General features: G+C 37.0%; 1 protein-coding gene across 4 annotated transcripts in view; it reads right to left on the bottom strand.

The window, feature by feature from the left end:
* The window catches only part of ARMC2 (armadillo repeat containing 2), a 61,711-nt gene that overhangs the window by 6,693 nt on the left and 32,047 nt on the right, over nt 1-22,971 (bottom strand). For all 4 annotated transcript variants that reach the window (XM_079298696.1, XM_079298698.1, XM_079298697.1 and 1 more), the window contains 6 exons: nt 19,627-19,772; nt 17,336-17,435; nt 4,913-5,234; nt 3,365-3,487; nt 1,510-1,623; nt 72-204 (listed from right to left, as the gene is read on the bottom strand). In XM_079298696.1, coding sequence (XP_079154822.1) covers nt 72-204; nt 1,510-1,623; nt 3,365-3,487; nt 4,913-5,234; nt 17,336-17,435; nt 19,627-19,772 — 938 coding nt within the window. The remainder of the gene's footprint in view (nt 1-71; nt 205-1,509; nt 1,624-3,364; nt 3,488-4,912; nt 5,235-17,335; nt 17,436-19,626; nt 19,773-22,971) is intronic.

Here is a 22,971-nt window from a genome sequence, read left to right as displayed (position 1 = left end):
ATGATTCCAATTGAAACCTTTCAGCTAAAATACTCAGAATTGCCTTTTCTTAAGCACAACCAGGAACTTACTTCTCAATTCCTCCTTCTTCCATCAGAAAAGCTCGTTTGTTCTCATCTACTGTGAGATTGAGCAGAACTCCACAGGCAGAAAAACAGACCTCTCGGTTCTTGGAATCGAGCAAAGCAATCATGAACTTGTATACTGGATTGTAAAGAAGGAAACAATATTACTAGGAATATATCATACAAGTGGCATTACAATACACTTCTTGAAAGCAGTTGAATGCAGGATACCCTATCCAAAAATTCACCCTTGCAGTGCATTACTGTGACATTTTCAGAGGAGGAACATGACAGAGCAACATCATTCAGAACATCAGTTTCCTTCAAAATGACAAACCAGAAATTCTAGTAATAAAAATACACCTAAGAAATGTGAAAATCCCACCAGAAGCAGCCAAGTTGACCAAACTGAATTGCAGCTTAGTTCTTGAAAATATCACCTCCCCTTTCCATCCCAGAGTCAGCAGAAATTGCAAGGATATGGCATCTGGCACTCAGAGAGGGAAGTTCTTTCCCCTGTGAGTGCAGGGTTGTCCAGCTGGAAGTGCAGCAGCCTGGGGCTCCTGTGGGAGCGTCCTGCAGCACCTGCTGGCACTGACTGCAGAGCTGTGGAGCCAAACCCAGCCAGGGAGCTGGTCTGGCCTCACTGAGAGGAATCCTCTCAGCAATTCCTGAGCTTGGCACACCAACACCAGAGTCTTTCCCAGCTGGGAAATTCAGTCCTTTAACTGAGACTGTTCAGCGGAACCAGCTACTAAGGGTCACTTCTCCCTTCAAATATAGTAGTGTGCCACCCTTGGATCCCCTCACTTTCAGCACCAAGAGGCAGACCAAAAAATCCACAAAATTTACAGTGAACTGGTGTAAAGCTGATGATATGCTTTCTGTGGAAAGCAAGGAATTGCCATTTTCCCGAAAGCTCTTTAGATACCCAAAGCAAGAGGACTTGAGAAGACTTGTATCCTACTTCACCCTAAGGCAAACAGGAGGTTTTTGCTGAGGCAGTCAAATCCCAGCTGCATGCTACAAAGTGCTAACAAGCTGTCGACTTTGGGAATCAAAAATCTGAGATTATGACCCTAAATGAGTTGTTAGTTGGATTTTCATTTTATATCATATCACTACTAACCTGCAGGATCCAAAAAGCTATTTGAGTAAAGGGAAATTTCAAATCTGAAACTTTAGGAAAGCCAGAGTTATTGCAGTATTTACCTTTGTGAAAATACCATGGCATATTTTTCCTACTCCAGTATTTCCATTTTCATGAAACTGAAATAAAATGGTGTTTATAACTACTATTATTGGATTCAATGTTTGCCTAATTTGCAAAACATCAGGGAAGATTGCTTCTACCCTTTAACTGAGACAGCTTATTAACAATCTTTTCTTTTTAGAACCATGGACATTTAAAAATAGAACTCCTACAATTGCAAAAGTAACTCACTCTTTTTCTGCATGATGAAGTCACGGATCTCATGATGCAGGGAAAGATTGCCAAAGACTCTGACAGCCTCCACAACTACATCCATATTGTAACTCATTAACAGCTTTACAAGCACTGTTGGTTTGCAGAGAAATTAAATAAAAATAATTACTTGTAAATCAGAAATACATGGTTTTGTTTTTTTTTTTTTATCAGTGAATATCAAAATTCAAACAGCAACAGTGATAAATGTAATAAATGGGAGAATTTGTCTGACTGTCTGGTGGCAGCAAATGTGAACTGATGATAGAACAAGAATGAAATTGTGTAGGGACTTGACAATAAAACAAAGAGCTCCAATATGGGACTAAATGCAAAGAAATAAACAAGGAGTTATGGAAACAATCTAAGAACAGTTGTAATAATGGGAGCCAGTTCTGCTGTGCAGCTTTAAGTGGGCACTTGTGAAAATCAAGGAAGACATAATTTTTAAAATGCTGTAATATAGAAGAGAATTGATTTAGATCCTGAACAGATGGTTTTATGGTGGGATGTCTCCTAAAGCTCAAATTATTATCCCACATTAGCTTTGTTTTCTCTCAGTGCTGCTATAACAAGCAAACATATTTTCTCTGAACAGCTACTTAATATTGTCCCAATCTGAAGCATTCCCATCCTTGCTGCTTTTCTGCTTAGTAGTTTCAACATGATCAGTGTGTACTTCAGCAGTAGGAATGAGACCTTCAGCACTTCCTAGGAAGAGCTACCACCATGGAGGATTTTGGTGCATGGCAGAGGAATGATGTTACAGAAGTTACATTTATCAGTCTTCTGTGAGTACCAAGCAAAGCACTAAAATCAGTCCATCACACAGAGGATTCAAAGAAGTCAACCCTTAGCCCTTCGTACAACAGTAGAAAGAAAAAACACATCTTGGACTTGTCTTAGACATCTGAAGGGATTTTTTCCACCACTGTATCAAACAGCAAATATTCTAAAAACAACTGCAGGAGCAGAAAGCCTGCTGATCTTCCAACAAAAGGCTTCCTCTTTCCTCAGCTCAAGAAGGTAACGGGACTAATTCCACATGCCAACAAAAAGGACAGGAGAGAAGTAATTTGTTTATGACCAGCAACAAGAAGCAGCTGGCTTATAGGTGATAAAATAAGTCATGACAGAACAGTAGAGCTGTTACCTACAGAGAACATGATGTCTACTAGTCCAGGCACTGGGCTGACAACCAGGATATTTTTTCCTGTTCCTCATTCTACCTGCTGTGTGAATTTCAGGTTTTGTCTCTCCCCAGTGTCTTGTCTATTTAGACAGAGCAATATGCAACTCACAGCCTCTCTACCTTTTGTACAACATTAGCACAATAGTCCCAGAAGCCAGTGCAGTTCCTACACTGTTGTCCATGATGTCAGAGGGGAGAGAATCACTCAATACAATATTGCCAATGGATTTACAAGCCAGAAACAGACAGAAATCAAATTTTACAGGTATAGAAAGTAACAAGAAGGAAAAAAGATCCTCTTGCCATACTGTGATTAAAATGAAAAAGCAACACAATTATTTTGGCTCAGGTATACGAATTTTTAACAAATCTAGCAAAAATTGCTGAACAGAAAAGAACACAGCAAATTCCTCTGTGGAGGAAAAGAAGGAGCTTTGTGAACAACCCAACTATTTTCATCTAAGTCACAGAGTTATTTTCAAAAAAAATGGGAAATAATTATTGAAATAATTTAGCTCTATGAACTTTACTCTCCTGCAATATAATACCAAAAACTGTTATCATTGTCTTTACTTTCTGTTGTGTAAAAATGTTTCTGCTTTCTAAAAGCTACACAAAAAGCACTAGTTTAAAAGTGCTTACTTTCAGCAATGTGCAGCTTCTCATCTTGAACTGCAGAATTCTCCACTTGGTAGTAGGACAAATTGTTGATTGTTGTTGCAGCATTGATGACCAACTCTTCACAGGCATCAACTGACTTGTATTCTGAGAGTAAAAAAAAAACCCAAAACATGCATATGCAGATAAACACACACATCTAATTTTGCAGTGCATTAGATACCAGAAGCAAACTGAGTAATAGTTTACATGGCCACTACTGCAGTCAAACCTTCTGTTGTTCAGTAACATGGCAGAAGCTAACGTGGACACCTGATCAAAAAATGGCAATACAAAACCACTCTTTCCCATTATTAATTTTCAGAAATCATTGTGACTCAGGTAACATAAAATTTGGTTGGTTAAAGCATTTTACATATCCTGTTTGCTGTTTTAAGAGGGCACTGAAGAGAGTCCACATGCAGAAACAGGGCTGTGTGATTGATATGGAGAAATGCCAAAGACTATTATACTGAACTTGTTTTTTCTAGGGAAATAAAAGGAAAAAAACCCTTCAAAAATATCTGAAAGATTTTTCTCAGAGTTCCTGACAGAATGTTAACCCATGTTAAAGTCTGAAAGACTTATTTGTCTGAGGTCTCTGGCCTCAGAAGCCAAGAGTGAAGGAGACAAGAGAGAGATAAGTTCATAGGGAGATAGAATATTTTCTAATAAACTGACTGATAGAGAGCTCAATAAGAGGAGAGCGTGACAGAAAGAAGCTTTTAAGGTCAAAAGCACTTATATAATCATTAAGACATTAAGACAGTTTCAACCCATGAGCCAGAACCAAGTTGTGAGTCTGACTTGTCTCATCCCTCATGACTGGATGACAGTGTACAAGCAGGTTGGTTATCTTAACATAATATTTAATGTTCTCATTATACAGTAAAATATGAGCTGAGCTCTTTAAGATGTATCTTGTCACAGCTAAACTCTGTAATGGGGAGAACAGACTAGCCCTGGGTCTGTAATTAAATTTACAAGGGGATCAGTAGGTGGTAAAGGAACTGCAGTCCTAATCCTCCATTTGTAGGGAGACATCCTCTTCCATATTAAAGAGATAAAAGGTTGGAAGACCGAAAAAGAAGAAAAAAAGTAAGAGAAAATTTTTTGAAGAGGCTGAAAGTTATGGGTGCAGAGATAAGAAACAATCCAAAACAGTCACAAAAAGTACAAATCTTCAAAAAAACCAAAACACCACCAAACACATCTACACAGCACCTGATATGAACAAACTTTCCTTATATAATAACTCTCAATGAGATATGCTTAAAATAAAATTTGTTTTCTTATCTTTAATGATTCTATCTGCAAATTTGATCACTGAATTAAAGACTTCTACAGCATCTTTCCCCAGATACTGAAAAGTCAGTACCAAAGCAGCAATGCTTCCACTGTCTCAAGCAGGTCTTTTACATTAAACAGTTTATAAATATCAGCCAATTGGCTTAGGGGTCTTTTGCAATGGAAAGTCTTAAACTCTCCTTAGAGACTGAACAAAGGTAACAAACACAACATAAATTGTATTACCTAGTACTGTAACAAGTAATCCTACAAGAGGACGGGCAGCTGCCAGAGCTGCACCTACTCTAGGGTGAGTGGAGAGGTTGGCCAGCACTCTTAACAGTTTTATCAGAACATCTTCTGCTTTTGAAGGATACTTTGGGTGTTTTTCTCCTTTTCCTTTTCTATCATGGTGCCATGTCAGTGCATTCAAATCAAGTTCATAGTAGGTTTGGAATAATGATGTCAAGGTGTTAACACTTCCTTTTTCTTTAAAAAATTGCTCTGGGGACTTGTCATCCTTTGCAGTTAAATTACCAAGAATGAAGATGATACGGATAACCAAATCCTGTAACAAAATAAATGAACAAACCATGTTACATGGAAAACATCAGAAGGTGGTAGCTGCTTAAAAAGAAGATAATACTTCATTTGCTTCTCAATTCAGATAATATCACATCCAGAACAACTGAAGGAATGCCAAATACAGCAACTAGAAATAATTTCTATGCTACCAATTTTCATACCCTGATTTACAGAAGAAATCAAAAACATCTAACAGAACTAGCAGAGCACTGGAGTAATTACTAATGGGATATATTTAGTACAGGTCATCTATTTTTACCAAGCCCACAGTAATCTTAAAATATCTTAAGACTGTATTTTATATAACTAGAATAATCATATGGGCCAGAATTTACTAATCCTTCAAGTAAGCAAATGTCAGCTGTGACAGGCACAGACCACAACCTTTCCTTTTCTAGGCCTGGTAGCCACTTCCCCTTGATTTGTTAGTTAAATTCAAATTAGCTTTTTTTTCATTTTGTTGTTCATTCATATCTGTTCAATTTCTTATAGATAGTGGAATTATTTGTTCCAGATTTTTACCAGAAATATATTCCAAATTGACTGGTCTGTCATTCCCCAGTTCCTCCTATTCCTTCTTTTAAAAACAGGCACCCTACAACCTTATAATTCTTCATAATTTTTCAAGAATCCCAGAGATTAGGATCTCCTTTCTGTCTTTTAGTAAACACCAAAATGTTAATTTCATCAGCTGGTTTGATGACATTTAATATGGTTCAGCTTGTTTAGTGATAAAAGAATCCAGGCTGAAGTAGAGATTATTTATTTGGTCATACATAACCCTTAAAAAAAAAAAGAAAAAGACATTTCATAGCTCAAGTTTCACAGTGGTATCTGTCAGTAATGCTCACCTTCTGAACACCAGAGCAATTACTGCCTTGTTGTCTTCTCACTGTACTATAAAAGGTTTTGTTTCTTCTTACATCCCTTTGTGGTTGCACCTCATATTGTGCTCTGTTGGGATTTTTTTTTCTGATTTTATATGCTCTTCCTACCCTTCTATTTTTATCATTGCTGAATGAGACCTACTTTTTATTTTTGTCAGGTATCATGAGATCTTATGATTTAACCAAGTTGCTCCCTTAAAGCACTTTCTAGCCTGACCTTCATTTTGTATATACTGAGATACAACCTTTTAGTGGCAAGACTAGTGGATCCTAACTGAATGGCATTCAACAACATCCCCATCTTTTTCTTACCCACCAGTATGTGACAAGAAAAAAAAATCTGAAAGTCCAAAGTAACTCAAGTTTAAACTACTTAAAACATTTCCCTCTGTCACTTGCATCAAAACATACTCATTTTCTTAAAAGTCTGTAGCTTTACCTTAATGGTGCAGGAAAAGTAACAGCACTTCTTCAAGTACATGAGAATCACCCACCTTTAGCTGCTAACCTGCTGTGCTTGCACACTAACCTAGAATTTTGCTAAACAATTCATACACTGTTTTTCTTCAAATATCATAATTATATTTACACATATTCTAACCCTCCCTGGTATTAGTAACATGAGTTAACCAGGCACAGCCTGACTTGTTAAAGTATATAAGTTAATACTGAAGGAAAAAAGATGTTTAGGTAGCAACTCCTTCTTTGATACATCCCTTCATCAGTAAGTTTCAGGTCTTAAGCCTCAGCCACAAGACACTGGCAACATCCTCTCAGTAAGATGAGTGCTATGCCTGAACATGAGAAGCAGCAGTCTCCTAAGTAAGGATATGGTTTTCACATCCATGTATTTAATAATATCACTCTGTAGGACCCACTTCTACTTCTTTTTTAACTAGGGTTTAGCTATCACATTTTTTTTAGGATCTAAATGTCATCAAGACAGTTTTTTATGAATATTCTTAATGACTAACCACTAAGTGCTTTCACCTTTGCTGGCACAACAGCCAACTCACAAAGGCTGTAAAAATTTGAAACAAACAACTGATGAATCAGAAGAGAGAACTGAAAAAAAGCAGGCAGTCTAGTTTGACTCGTTTATATTGACTTTCTAATTTTGGTCAAAATGGTATCAGCCCAGCAACAGCTCTACCCAATCAGGAAAGAGACAAACAGGTACCGCACAGCAATCAACTGATATTTTGAGAAGTGTGATCTCAGCTGTGCTTTCCACCTACAGCCCAGCAAAACAAACTTATAAAATACTTCTTTTTTAGCTGAGCACATCCGGCTTTAATAGAATAATACCGATGTTTCATTATCTTCCAGTGAAAATTTAACTAGCAAAGTTAAAGAGGAAAACTGTGCAACTTCTCCTGAGTAGTGCAGTGCCCAAGGGTTTGTATAATTTTTGGCTATATTTCTTTAAATGCTTAAGGGTAAGGACTGCAAGAGTAAGAAACACCATCTCAGAATGGCTGTATAAAAAATGCATGCAAAGCTACATGATCTTTTGAAACTGCCTGCAAGACTAAACCTGTGCAAGGCTCATGGGCCTTTCTGTATGTGGAAAAAAAAAAATCAATATAATAAATGAGATTACTGTGCATTTCCACATGTTTGGCGTATTAACTGCATATGGGATTTCAGACACTCTTTCACACTCACAGAAAAATTACATTTATTAGATCAATTTATATAATATGGAAGTTTAAACATATATTGCACTAAAGACAAACTAGATTAAAGATAGGAATTACACTCAGTTATTTAATCTTTTCATAGTGAGGCATTCATGTGAGACATGATGAACACAGAGTGTACTCAAACCTGAGTGAAAGGCTATATACAAGAGCACACAGCTTCACTTATACAAATAAATTTGAACAAACAAATCAAGAAAATCTTGAGAAGTTAATTTTCTTTGCTTCCTATCTGTGAAGAAACTGTGATATTTTGGGTTTTGAGGTGGTAATGGCACCGCATATTCCATCAGCATTTAACCCTTATTCCTCTGGCAACTGAAACATAAACATTTGATCATCATGGATATGAAAGATTTTTTTGCTTATCTGCTTCTAAAACTCTCTTCTTGCACTGCCCTACTGAGTCACAGAACATGACAACAGTTTATCTTGGCAATTAAAGTACACCTGCCTTTCAGTGCAAGCATGATGAGCACAGGTACAGACTGTACAGTGGCCTTATCAGTACGGAAGGAAAGCAAATTAGGTCAGTAGTTTCTAACTAAACCAAGATCAATAAGGAAGGACAGTCCAATTTAGAACCTGTGAATGGTGGCCAAGTTCCTGTTACTTTATTTGGTGTCTGGGCCTTCAGAATGAGGGGTATAGTACAAAACAAAAGGTCAGATGCCAGCAGCTGAGCTCCTGTTGAATCATCAGCTGTAAATGAAATCTGCTTTACATGTTACACAAATTTCAGTGGAGTTAGTCAAAATTCTGCCACCTGCCCTGCTTTGCATTCAAATCTAATTTACACTTCACTTCCAAATTTGTATTTCTGCTTCATTATGCACTTTGGAAAGAAAATTTGGGAGTTTTCTTTGCAGGTCTGATAGTCAGTCTACTTATAGACAAAATCAATGTAGTTATACTAACCCATAGTTAATCTCTTCCAAATACAGCAAAGATTCATTTTATAGTGACATTATAGCTTGAAAAATTTTTGTTCAAGCTCAGAAATGAGAGCTGTCACAATATGAAGCTCAATTTAAAGGATAAAAAAGGGGGAGATGGCATTGGTGTACAACACCCTGAAAGTATTTAAAAAAAAATAGAGAACTTCTTGACTGAGGAATGTGAAATAAGAAGTTTTGCCACAGTGACAGCAGTGAGTACCTTGCCAGTAAAGAGAATCTCTTTCTGCCCAAATATTAATGCATTTGAGGCGAAGGAGAGACCATTAGTAAAATGTAATTATATTTCTGTGTATCCACACCATAAGACCCCACCCAATAATTTATACATGCCAAAATCTGATCTGTTCAGCTAAGCTTTTCAGAAAAATATTCATTTGCACTTAGTGAATTTCAGCAATCAAGAATTTGTGCTTATGTTTGTTTGTGGACACTTGGAAACCTGGGAAAGGTAAAGAAGAAAAGCAAGCACACTGCCACCAGAACAATATTTGATGAAAAGCTGTGTAGGCTCTTTAAAAATTAAATTAAAATAAATTAATTGAAAAAAAGAGTTGAAAACCATATCCTTCAGGGTATTGCTCCAATGACTACTGATCTCTCTGGCTTTAGCCCCTATTTCTTATCAGCTCTTTTTTTTTCCCCCTAGATTAAAGACTGGTCTGCTAACAGAAATATCTTCTTTGTGCAGATTCTATTACTAGGCAGCTTGCTAATAGTCTGGCCTTTGTCATGGATAAATTAGTTTCCTTGTGGCATTTTAACTCTAATAATTCTTTTAGCTTTGTTAGAGTTGTTCCCAAGCTTTCAGCATCATAGAGAAAAATTAAATAAAAAAACTACAATAACATATTTTTATAAGACTGCCTCACCAAGCAGAATTTTCTTACTGTTATTATTGATATTCTATTGTTTACCTATCTAGTGATAACATACATTCATTTGTATCTTTTGATACACCAGAACAGCAGGTTTCTGTACGATACATACCAATGAAGACTGGTTCATTACAAACTTTGAACACTGCATTTGTGATAATTTTATACTCAGCATACAAATCAAATATTCTGCACTTTTTAAACATTTTTGCTTTTCCTTTCAGCCAAAAAAAAAGGGAAAAAAAGGAAAAAATCACAACTAAAGCACTAGGAAGATGCTCATACACTATTCAGCTCAGCACACTACCAGAAATCATACTGTAGGGAAAGACTGACCTATAGTTATTCACATTTATCAGCAGGGAAATTCCTTCAGAGTTGTCAGAACATCTATCCTAGAATTGCTACTTCCTTCTTAGAAAAGCATATTCAGAGAGAATGATTAATCAGTAATGAATATGCAAATACACACACAAAACACCGGAGAAAAATTTTATATTTTTTGCTCTTTAATGATAATTACATTAATGATCACTTCCTTTAATGATCAATTCCCTTTTTTAAATTGTCCGAGGCACTGTTATAATGTTGGGCTACACTGAGGAGGAATACAACTGAAAATATGCACTAGTAAATGTAGGAGCAAAGAACCACCTTATCACTGCAAGTTCTTTGTAAGGCTGCCTTGACAAGCATTTCAGCACAAGCAGTGGCATAAACAGCACTCAATCTCCTTCCCATACACAGTTTCTTTCCTCTCCCACATTGCTGCCTCAGATTTGTCATCAAGGAAACATTTGTGTGGCTGTTTATAAACTACACAGTAAAGCAATGCACATGATAACCACTAAAAGACTGGGGTTCTTTTTTCCAGTTTTAGGGTTATTGGAAGCTGGATTGGTTCTCTGACATGATGCATTGTGCTGCCACACAAACAACTGTCCTCAGCCCAAATGAAGGATGGCACAGAGGAAAAAGTGAGTAACCAAAACACAAAGAACACTTGGGTCAGAACTAATAACCATTTATTTAGAAGCAAGCAGTAGACACAGGAACACACCATTGCCCCCAATAACAACATTAATAAAAAATTCCTTTGGTATCTCAGAAGATTGTGATGGCATTGAGCAGAATGCCAGTAATACTCTCAAAGTATTTAAAAGGCAAATGTGGACCTGAACTAAACACAGGTGCAGCACTACACTGTATAAGGAAGACAATGTGGTTGCTTTTGGACATTACATGACTTATGTTTCATGACTGACTGAAACAGACAGATGGAGGGCTGCTGGGAGCTCATCACAGAGTTATCCATAAACCAACCAAAATACCAGCCAGAAAGACCAGTCACCACATGCAGGTAAGCCTTTGCCTAATCAACAAAGCCAGAAACACAGTGGGAAAATTCCCTGCAGTCAGAGACCTCACCTGTGACAACCTTCCTCATGGCAGTGCTCCTAAGAGGAGCAAGGACACAGCAGCCCTGAAACAGGGTTTTTTTCTTTGGGGGAGACAAGAACAAGTCTCACAAGCAAAAGCCTGCTTCCTCACAGAAGACAATAAGCTGATTTGAGGGACATTACCTGGCAGATGCATTTGAGAAGGAAACTGGGCAGACCCAGGCACCTGAACCTGATAAATGTGGACATGTCCTTAGAGAGGATGACAAGGCAACATCTCTTCATTTAATAAATTGTTTCTGACAAACTGCTAAATCAACCAGGTAAAGCACTGTGCAAATTATAACTGAAAATGAATGCAGTTCTTCTCACTGATGTAAGAGAGCAAAAATAATAACAAATCTTTTCAAACATATCAGGACTGGGAAGTTTTCCAGAATCTGCAGAACTAATTGATGATCAGGATAAAACAGGAGCACTGAGAAAAGAAAATGTCATTGCAGAGAAGCTAAATGAGTTCTTTGCATTGATTCATTCCCACTCTGGAAGCAACTGGGAAATCTCTATGCGACAGCATTCTCTAGGGAAGGCTCATCAGAGCCATCTGTCCAAAACTGAAGCAATCATAAACAACTTTAAGGAACAAAGTGACAAAACAGAGAGTAACCAACCACCAGCACTGGATAATTATCCAACAGTTCTAACAGAACTAATTAATTAAATAGCTTAATTACTTACAGCACTATGCAACTTCCTAAAACTGTAACAAACATGAAAAGATTCCAAGAGAGAATCAAGTCTGGTGTCTGGACCAGATAAATTATAGAGACCACAAAAAGAAAGATTAAAAAAAAAGAAAAAAAGAGCAGACAGCCAGATAAACATGATCAGCTTTAAGACTTCTAATTTCTGACTTACACATTTGCTGAGTTCTTTGAAGGGATTAACAAACATGCATATAAAGACCCCTCTGATACCACCCATGTGACTTTCCAGGAGATTTTCAACAAAGTCACTCACCAAAATCCTAGTGAAACTAAGCAGTCATGCTATAAGGAAGAATGTCTTGGTATAGATAAACGATTACAGGATGGAAAAGAGAGTAAATTAGCAGTTTCTGCAATGGTGGAAGACGATCAGTGGAATTCCCAAGGTTTTGTGCTGGCATCAGTTGCATTCAATTTGTCCATAAACAAAGAAAAGGGGCAGCAGCAGTGATGTGGAAGAACGTACTGATTTCACTATGATACTCAAAGTACCAAAGATGAAGATTGACTGAAGAGCAGAAAAAGAATTGTCCGTTGGTAATAAAATAGCAGATAAAATTTAAATGCATGAATTTAAACATGAAAGGATCCGTGGAAAAGAACAGAGCAAACATATCTTCATGTATAAAATCACAGCCTTTGAAGCAACCATAACCACCTATAGCACAATCTTGGAGTTAATGACAGAGTTTAATGATCACAGATCAAGAAAGCAAATAAAGTATTGGGAATTATTGGGAAATAAATTTATGCAGGCATGTAAAACCATGATATGGCCACATCTTAAGTGCTGTGTTCTGGTTTCCTCCTCTCAAAAAAAGAGACAGAAACCAGGATTGGAAAATGTTATGAGAAAAGCAACATGGATACACCATAGCATGGAACAATCTCTTCATCAGAAAGAGTTAAGTAACCAAGGATTCCTCAGCATGGAAGAGAGGTAACTTGAAGAGGGTAGGATAAACATCTAGAAAATCAAGGGAGATGTGAAATGAACAATGGACTTCACCACATTTACAATACAAGAACCAGAAGGCATCAAATAAAGACAGTGAAGGCCAAATTCAAAATAGGCAAAAGGAATTGTTTGCTATGCAACTCTTTGTCAACTTTCACACATTAAAAGTTGATATGGGGTAGAAGAGAGACTACAATTTCACAGAAAATAAGTCAGCTGAGGTTTATTTCATACACAGCTGGCTGAGGGTGTTTCCAAACTGGAAAGAATTGGAGGTTTGGTAAGTACACATAGGAAAGTTCATACATACCTGCTCCATTTTTACTGTTCTATAGACATCTGAATCTCACCATTGTTAAGTGTCAAGAGCAGACTGGATGAACTGCTCATGTGGTCCAATGTAACTACTATTTTGCTGAATAGGCAATTAATGCATCCAGTGATTTCAGATTCTTAAACAAATGCTCCCCAGTTTCAAAACTAGGATACATTAAAGTTAAGGGGACCTTTCTATACAACAGGCATAAGATTGCTTCTATACAAATTTCAGTATCACACCCTGTGTTTGTACTCTTAGGATTGAAAACAGACTCATAACTGATAAAACATTACACGGAAGCTGGCAGGGCTCCAAAATGCCACATAAGCTCAGGTAGTGCCTGACTTATTGACAGAAGCTACTGTCCTATTTAGGCAATGTCCCTGTTCCAAAAGCATGCCTTGCTTGTGACTTGTGACATTAACCACAGCCCAAGGAAGTCACTTCTTTATGCAGTTTATCTGGAAAGCTTAGGGATGATAATGATGTGGGAAAGCAGAACAGAACCCTGCTGTTCCAGATTTCTTGAGATGGGCAAGAGTCTACAATGCTGACTAGAAACAGAATCATGCAAAGTTTATCCTGCAAACACTTCTGATAGTCTTGACAGCATGTGGTAACCACCAAGGATTTTTTTTGTTACTCCACACAAATAAGGTCACAAGCCAACCATGAACACATACTTCAGATGTGTGTAAAAGCCCAGTTGACTTCCCCAGTCCTACCCTGAAGATTCAGTTTTTCCAGTCTTCTGTATTCCCTACCTAAGACTACAACACACAGTATTAGCAAGTCTTGCCAACTCAATTTCCCCAAAAGTCTCTCACAGAGCTGAATCATTACTCTTCCACCATTCCTTCTCACTCTCATTTGAGAGAAAATGAGCTGAGAAAAAAAGGGAAAAGACATGTAACTGCAGTGTGGAGCAAAGAACAGAGACCGGGTTGCAACTGTGGAATTCAGTGTGTGGTGAGGGTGCAAGTCATTAATCCTATTTCCAGTGCTCCCATTTTACTTTCACAGTATTTAATACTTACCTTTAAACTCACAGTTATGATAGCCCTTGAGAAAGTCTGAATGCTGCTTTTCCTGTATGTTTCCCCTGTATGTTTCTAGCTGCTAAGACTGCCAGTAAAAAACCTGGTCCCACAAAATTTACAACCTGAAAACTCAGAAAAAAAACACACACACACTTCCTTTCTTCACATATCAGTTTTTAGTCCTGAAGATTTTTAATGCTTTAATGATGATGATGTTTTTTCACTTTGATTCTTCCCACAGCATACAATTGTACTCACTGTACTGCTGTTACTTCATTTCTTTTCAACATATACCAACTCATACTGTAACTCACTAGCTGTCAGCATTAAAAAAAAAAAAAGGTTAGCAGTGCCTACTACCTCAGGAACACATTTGCACTCCTCACAGCTCAAATGTTTATTATATACTACAGAAAAGTGGTGCATTACATTATCTATGTCCTTTCTTTAATTTCTGCAGGGCTTCACTTAGCTGACAACTGACAATTGCACACTTTTTTCAGAACTGCAGTAAGAAATAATTATTCTGAAGACATTTTATATATAACCAACACAATGTAATGAATGGGTAAGTTTTTTTTTAATATACAAGCTACTTCTTTACTCATTTGTATTTTGATAAAACAACTGACAATTTAGCACAAAATGTAATGCTAACCTTGTGAAGAAAGATGTATTTTTGGACCACTTAATAGACAAATGAGAAGCTAAATTCTGAATACTACATAATAACAAACAATTTGAGGCAGACATAAGCCTAAAATTCATTATGAGACAAAGCTATTATCTCAGGAACCTAGAGAAGCTACCCTTAAAATGACAGATTAAGTTTAGGAGAAAGATGTTACTTAATCAAAGAACCTTATTCTTGGTTCCATAATTTGGTGAGTTTTTAATACAACAGTCACAAGGAAGAACAACTATAAATCTAGGAAAATATAATGCCTTTGATATTTTTCATGTTATTTACATAGTATTTACATAAAATTTTACTAAAGTGTCTTTGAAGCCTAAACTATGCAAGAGCAGCCTGAACCTAGAAACAGTCAATAGATATGCTACAAAACTGTTAATCAGCAAATATTTAGAAGAGGAGAAACAGTCTAATCTTTGTTCCTCTTCCATGTGCATTATCACAGAAAACAGGGATGCTGGAAAACAGGAAAGGAACAAATTATTTTTGTATTTGGCAGGAGAAAATATATTGTGCAGTACAGCTCATCTACTTACCTTCATTAACTCCATTCAATAACAGCAACACAAAAGAACTTCCAACAAATCTCCAAGGATTACTAACCCTTGAATAAACTGTATAGGATAACTAAATGATCTCAAACTAGTTTAGATGCTGGACCCGACAAGAAAAGTTTCTTAGTTTTAAGACTGATCTTAATGTAATTTAATATTCTGTATTTTTATACCTTGTTCCACCTTTGAACATCTATGCTTTAGATAAAAATTATTATCTTCTTAAAACTTATCTGGCAATAGAGCTGAGTCATTTGCCCATAGGGCACTCCACTCTTACCAATGCATCAAGACTGGGATCCTGCACCAAACTCTGAGAACCTGGTGCTCCAGTAAATGTAAGAAAGATCACTGTGACACAGCAGGACAATAGAGCAACACCCTTGGTGTTCTTATAAAGTTGGCAACAACTATATTCAGAATTTTACTTCATCATATGAGGCATTTTGACAAAGTCTAAATGTTTATTTCTACATGAACATCCCAAATGTGGTGCTCCAGGCATGTGGTTTTCTTTGGTAAAGGAGAGATACCTTTTGATATCTTATGCACTTAGAGAGTATGGGAAGATGACTGAGGGTAAAAAGATAATGGTATGGGAGTTACAGGGAAAAATAGTTGTATTCCCTGGATGAAACACAGTCAGTATATCTGACCTCCCACACACTATGCAATCTAAGGGGGACCCACCAGAGGGTGGAGCAGAGTGGAGACACCATGGCCAGGCACTGTGTCAAAACCCTTGAGGAGAGGGAACTCAGTGGTACTATCTAGTTGATAAGCCCCATAGCAGCTGAAAACCAAGGGAGATAAAGGAAAGTGTCCTGCTCTTGAATCAGCAACTGCTATGAAATCATTTTACTTGGACTAATACATGTCCACATCCTAAGGTTATCTTGGGTATTATCCTGAAATATCCATCCCCTAGTCCAGCCACCCCTCACTGATTAAGAGGTATGAACAAAGCCACTCAAATACCACTTAAATATAAAGAAATAGTATAAAAATGGGTTAAGAATGGGAAGAAATGGGGGAAGACTCCATTGTAACTCCTGGGATCAGTTGACAAGCCGAGCCTGTCTTCTCCCTCACAGGGATGCCTACTGTGTAAGAAATGTGATCTCTTCATGCTGAATGATTGTCTCAGACCAGCTTTTGTTGGGGATTAGAGCTTGTTAGTACATTGCTTTAAATTAGTATACTTTTGCTGTCTGATACTATCACTGGCAAGTCTCAAACCTCAACCTTTCACAATTCTATTAATAGTGTTATTCTGCAAACTGCTAATGTGAGTCCTTCAAGGGCACTGCCTATTGCCCACAGAGGGTAAAGGAGGAGACTAAGAGGAGGTTTCTCTGTTAGGTGTGTGACCCTGAATAAGTCAGTGGAACAGATCCTGCAGGACTGCTAAGTGAAAGGTCCCATAATGGGGCACTGACAGATTGGTTAGGCACAAGGGTCACAGATTTCCTGGGGCTCTGACAGACTAATCAAACACAAAGGGTTTGACTAAATCTCCCCTTTATACATGACAGCAAGGATTATAGTTCCTCTGCTTTCACATTGCTCAGCTCCAGAAAAGTCACACTTCTTTTGCAGGTGAGCAGGACAGAAGAAAGTCTAACAATTTCCTACTATTAAATATTAAAATAGTTTTTTGCTTTAAAAAAAGCATTTCTTAAAACTAGAAAAAAGATAGGTACTCAAAGGACTGTTTCTGCACATGGACAGACAAGTTAATCAACTGTCCTCTGTATTGCTTTGAATTTTTAATCTAAATTATTTCATTACTTAGAAATGCTGTCAACCATTTAAAATTTGTATTTGGTAAATGCATAAAAGTAGGTCACTGAAAACAAGCTGGTACACAATAATACACAGACATGTCAGAGGATTAATATATAAAAATCAAGAGATGAAAAACTGACCTGCTGCTTCTGGTATTTGTTTAGTAGGGCTAAAAATAAGGCGTAACATCTGGAGCAGTCTGCTAAAGCTGCACAGAAGTCATTGTAGGTAGAAAGTTTGCTATTAAAAAAAAAAAAAAAAAAAAAGTAAATGAATGAAAGGACTTTTTTTCCTCAAAACATTTTTAAGAAAGTCACTTTTGACTCTCAGAGCTGTATTTTCCAACAAATTAAGATAATGCCAATACTCTGACTTCTAGCAGAGGCATGTGCAGTTATATAAGAGCACAACAGAAGCCTAGCTACCCTTGCCACAGTGAATTATGGGAAGAAGCAAACATAAGGAGCTTCCCAACCTGCTTATCATATGGGCACAGTATGCTAACACCAGCACTTCTTAGTGCTAAAAGGGAGAACTGGAATTTCAAGAAGATGTGGGAAGTCAGATGAGAGGAAATAAGGGGTCTCCTTTCCTAGTGCACATCTAGTAGGGCACAGCAACAGCACAAAGAGAATATATCTCTCATCAGCAAATACAGAGAATGTGCTTCCTTGCAGGTATGATTTATTTCTGCACATTTCCTAACAGCTGCTCCAGGACAACACTGCTCACCTTGACCACTGCCAAAAGTGGGAACTAGATATGCTTTGGTCACACCAGAAAAATGCAACAACAGAACAAGCTAGGATAACATCTTACTTCTCATGTCAAAACCAGAAAATATCCATGTTGATGTTCAATTGCAATTAATTACAAGAAAATTTACATTCTTATTGAATGAATAATCTGAATAGATGGAACATATTCTCTACAAAGAAGCTGCCTAAAGTTGATTGAGAGAATAATCATTCTGTATTACTAGAAGACAAAACAAAATTCAAATCTGAGCTCTGTACTGCATAATACTTTGGTTGTGGTTTGTTTTTTGGGTTTTTTTGTGACTGCAGTTTCCAGGTAGGTAATTAAATTGATTTTATGGCTAATTTGTATTCTTGAAGCATGCAGTTCTAATCTTCAGGAAAAAAACTGAAACAGTAGGAAACTTTAAGTATGGCAAGTTATTTTTCCTTCATATTGAATTCTATATCAAGTAAATGTCCTTATCAGAATTACAGTGTAAGTATCAATTACACTTAATTACAAATCCATTATTCCACTTTTCATGGCATTTTCCAAGTAAAAGAAATGCTCCCTCCTCAGAAGAAGTAAATATGCTCAAAGTGTTATAATCATTGCCAGAGTTCATTTCCAGGAACAAAACTAGAGAGATGTGAACAAGGTAGAATGGAATTAGGGAAGCCATTCACGTGCTTTACAGGTAGCACAAACAGCAGCAGAGCAGATTTGCCTGGTTTCAGCTGTGGGGAGGAATGCATGGCAGCCCTTTATGCAGCCACTGTACAAAGCACAGCTCGACCTCATGCAGATAGGAGAACGTGATGGATAATTTAGAGGAGCTGAACAGAAGTCCATAACAGAATCTCACTGAACATAGAGCCACAGGTAACATGACTCAATGCAGTAACAAAGCAGCAATGGTAAATATTTCATCCAGCACATCATTCATAGACTGTGCTTATAATCCAATTACTCCTGAAATTACCAACAGCCGATTTCACAACTTCTTAAAAATCCATAAATTGTTTGCAAGTCTATTTAGGACTGAATATTGCAAGCTGATGCTTGGTAACTGGAAGACTTTTGATTAAGAAACTATTCAGACTACAAAATTATCTTTCTGGTGACTAACTCATACTGATCTCCCTCTAAAAAGCACAACTTGGGAAGCAGTCGTTGGCTGCTCATAAAACTGAGATTCTTTCAGCATTTCCATCTGCACACTCAAGCCCTGATCCCAGGGATTAATCTCCTCAAACATTCTGTAACAGCTCAAAACAATGAACACTGGTCACATTTTCTCTCTTGTGCATTTCATTTCACAATACACAGTTCCTTGTGTAATTTCTTTCATCATTTTTTTTCAAACATGGCCCAATCCAGGATTAATAAATAATAAACTGCATAATAAATTATGCAGTTTTATAAGAAATGATACTTTTAAAAACTCAATCAGAATCTGTGTGATCAAAGAGTGACACGATATAACAAAATACTTTTCAGGCGGATAATGAATCCAAGTTTGTATGGTTACAATTAAGTAAGGACTAATAGACACAGTATCATTAAAAGCTGCACAGAGCTGTTTAAATAAGAGTTAAATCTCCCAATGCTAGCGCTCGACCTGCCTCCTTTGGGGCTACTCAAGCAGGGAGAGGGAGCTGCCCGCACGCAGAGCCGTGTTCTCACGCACCTGAGCACCCTGACAATCCAGAGACACGTGTCCTTGTCGCTGCCGCGCTGCTCCAGCGCCACGCAGAGCTCGGGGATGGCACCGCTGTCGCTGAGCCGGCGCCGCGCCAGGGGACAATCGGCCAGGATGCGCAGGGTGGCTGTCACCTGCACACGGAGCGTTTGAACATCCATTAGCCACAGCTGCTCACAGCAGAACGCTCACAGAGAACGCCGCGAAGCGCAGCTCTCGGTCACAGCATCTCGGGCAGGCTGCATGCCCTGCTCACATTCTGCAGCCATGTAAAAACCAGGGAATAACAACAGGAAACGTGCAGGCAGCAAGCTGGTGTATTTGGGATAACTGTTTGAAAATGTAAGATTGATACTGGTCTTTGCCTGCGTGTAACCTCCTTCTTTGAGGGACACACGATCCTTCATATGCTTTAACATCTTGCATGTATACAGCCATGTACCAACTGGAATGAGGTGATGGTTAAAGTAATTCTTTGCATAATTCTTCAATAAATCTTAGTATTGAAAATTTATATTTAAGTCTTGAAAATACAAACACAAATTTTGATGATAACTAAACTGCAAACTAAAATGAATTGATTTTAAAACACAATCAGATTTATTCAAATTTAAAAATTAAAAATTAATCAAGATCAAGAAAAATTCACTGCTTGAACAATATAAGAACAAAAAGCTTAAGTGCTCAAGTCTGTTTGAAGAAACACTTGTAGACGTACAAAATGCATCACCTATTGCGTATTTTGGAATATTCTGGCTCTCTTCCAATGCAAGAGTATTCAAATGACAAGGTCAGAGAGGAATGACATGTAAGTTAATTTTGATCTAATCCAGAACTTACCACAAAATGAATGTGAAGTCATTCAATCTTATGTGAATATGAGAATCCTTCAAATTTTTCTTATTTAGAGTGAAGTTATTAACTTCAATTTGATTTTGAATGTAGTCTGATAAGGCATAAAAACCTATCTGTTAAAATTGTTTCTTACCACAAAAAACTCTGAAAATTAAGCATTTTATCACTGAATTGGACTGCTCATCCAGTGATACATAATTGCTAATTTTAAAGAAATATTCTTGACAAAGAGCAGGTTAAGACATTGTCTTTCAGCTTTTGCACATAAGACTATGCATATTCTGTCCATTCTCCAGCAGCTTTCAAATTTGCTGTCCTACTTCAACAAATCTGAGAGCAGAGTACAAATCTTCAGTGGCCCCATGATGCTCCATAATGGAGTAACAGGGATGCAACATGTCAAAATGGAGAAGCAAGGCACAGAGGGAAAAAATGTATAATAACGCGATATGTGAATGGATTTAACTTTGGTACTAAAAATGCAATTTATACTGTATTCATAACACAGAGAATCTGAACCTACAGAGGCTATTTGCTTCATATCACTCATATTTTAAGAAGACATCTGGAGTTATTACTTTAACTAAACAACGGCAAAAAAAATTTCCAGATGCACACTCCTTCTCATGATGCTTTAAAAAAATCAACACAATGCTGGAGATATATTTTAATAAATACATTCTGATCAAATGCTTCACTTTTCAAAAGTTTTGATAGAAAAATTCCTGTCACATGGAATAGAGACAGGAGACTCCATTCAGTGCTTACACACAAGATGTTCACAGTTCAGCCTAGGATGATACTTGTTGAATTCCAGCTAAGTTTCAAAAGAGACAATAAAGGAAATGAAGGATAAGCCACATATTAAAAGTGTTGTTCAAACCCAGACAAGAGCTTTCACTGCAGCAAAGAGACTTACATACTGGATAATGAAAAAAAAAAATCGATATACCATAGTACAGAGGTCTCCAAGAAGAGAGTAAAATTTTTCAATGCCTGATACAGTAAGATGGTTCAAAATCCTCAAGCAGTAAATTCTATCAAGAGCCATTCCCAGAAAGACAGGTTGGAAAGGAAAAGCAATGCAAAATAATATATACATTTAAATGTGCAGGAAAACCACATTCAGCAGTTCATAGAAATATACATCCACAAAACACAGTTAACGTGCCACTGAAATTTGATGAGTACAGTTTAAAAAGTAATAGAAATTAGCCAGACAGCAGTTGAATTCTAGACATATTGTGATTGCTTCAAGCAGACCCTATGTTTCAGGGAGAAATGCATAATAATTGTCTTTAGCAATTCCCACCAGCCCTAATTCTTATATTGCCATACAAAAGATCAAATTCACCCAAACAGAAAATTTAACTGCTGACAAATGTTGTTTTTAAAGGAGAAGATATTTAAGTGCTTTTCAATTAAGGAACACAGAGTACTTATTAAGTCTTGACAGAGACCCTTCAAAAATCTTGGTTTTTGAATAAGCATTACTATATTTTTTTTTTAAATATTAGCAGACTGTTAAGGAACATAAAATAAATCAAAGATGACCCTGGTTTCATCATGTCGTCTGTTAATGAAAATAAAAAATTACAAACATATTTATTCTTGTATTGTATGACTTCTGCAAAAAATCCATTGTGAAAGAATGAAGAAATCAGGTAGAGACTTTATTCTCACAAAAGGAGCTAGCAAGATTATGTATAACACTGCCATCTGGTGATTGTGCAATTATACAGTTAAAGAATGAAGAGTTGGTCCCAATTAAATGGGATACTTAAGAGATAGCAGAGCTTCTTTCAGAGACCACTGTGACTATTTACATTGGTTTTCTCCTCCAGTATAATTTTCTTTCTATAACTAAAGACAATATTTCTGTCTTGTCACTGGCTATTGAATCTGTTGCTACAAGATGCTGTATGCTACAAAAACTTTATTCTGAAGACATCGATCACAGAAGAAACTTTCTTCAATCATCCCTAAAACAGAACTACTTGTTCATCTGTCTATGATGAATGATAATTAACTCACTTGAAGGAAGTAGTGTACACGGATTTGTTGAAGGAACCAATATGAGAAAGTCACACAGGAAATCCACAGAAGTAGGAATCACTACTTTTCTCACAAGAGGAAGAAAACCGAAGTATCTGTACTACTACAGAAGAGAACACAAACAAGTGAAAGACCAATCTCAATAAGAGAAGCTGTCAGTATTGACTTCTCCACTAAACACTCAAGAACTTCTTAGAAACAGCCAATCTATTCAAACAGTACAAAGCAGTTTTGCTGCACTTCCATTTCTACTGAAAAGAGCAGAGATATGAGAGATTTGTTAAAGAAAGCATAAAATACAACATTTTTCTTCCACAGATTTGCAAACTAAACCCTTGATTAAAAAAACCCTAAATTTATCCACTGGCAAATAATGGAAGAAAAACATTTCTGTGAAGTTGTGGGGAAGTTCAGACAGCTAGT

Source organism: Erithacus rubecula (genome assembly GCF_903797595.1).
Source record: "Erithacus rubecula genome assembly, chromosome: 2".
Classification (NCBI taxonomy): Eukaryota; Metazoa; Chordata; class Aves; order Passeriformes; family Muscicapidae; genus Erithacus; species Erithacus rubecula.
Note: the sequence above shows the minus strand (reverse complement) of the source record. Positions and strands in the feature narration are given on the sequence as shown.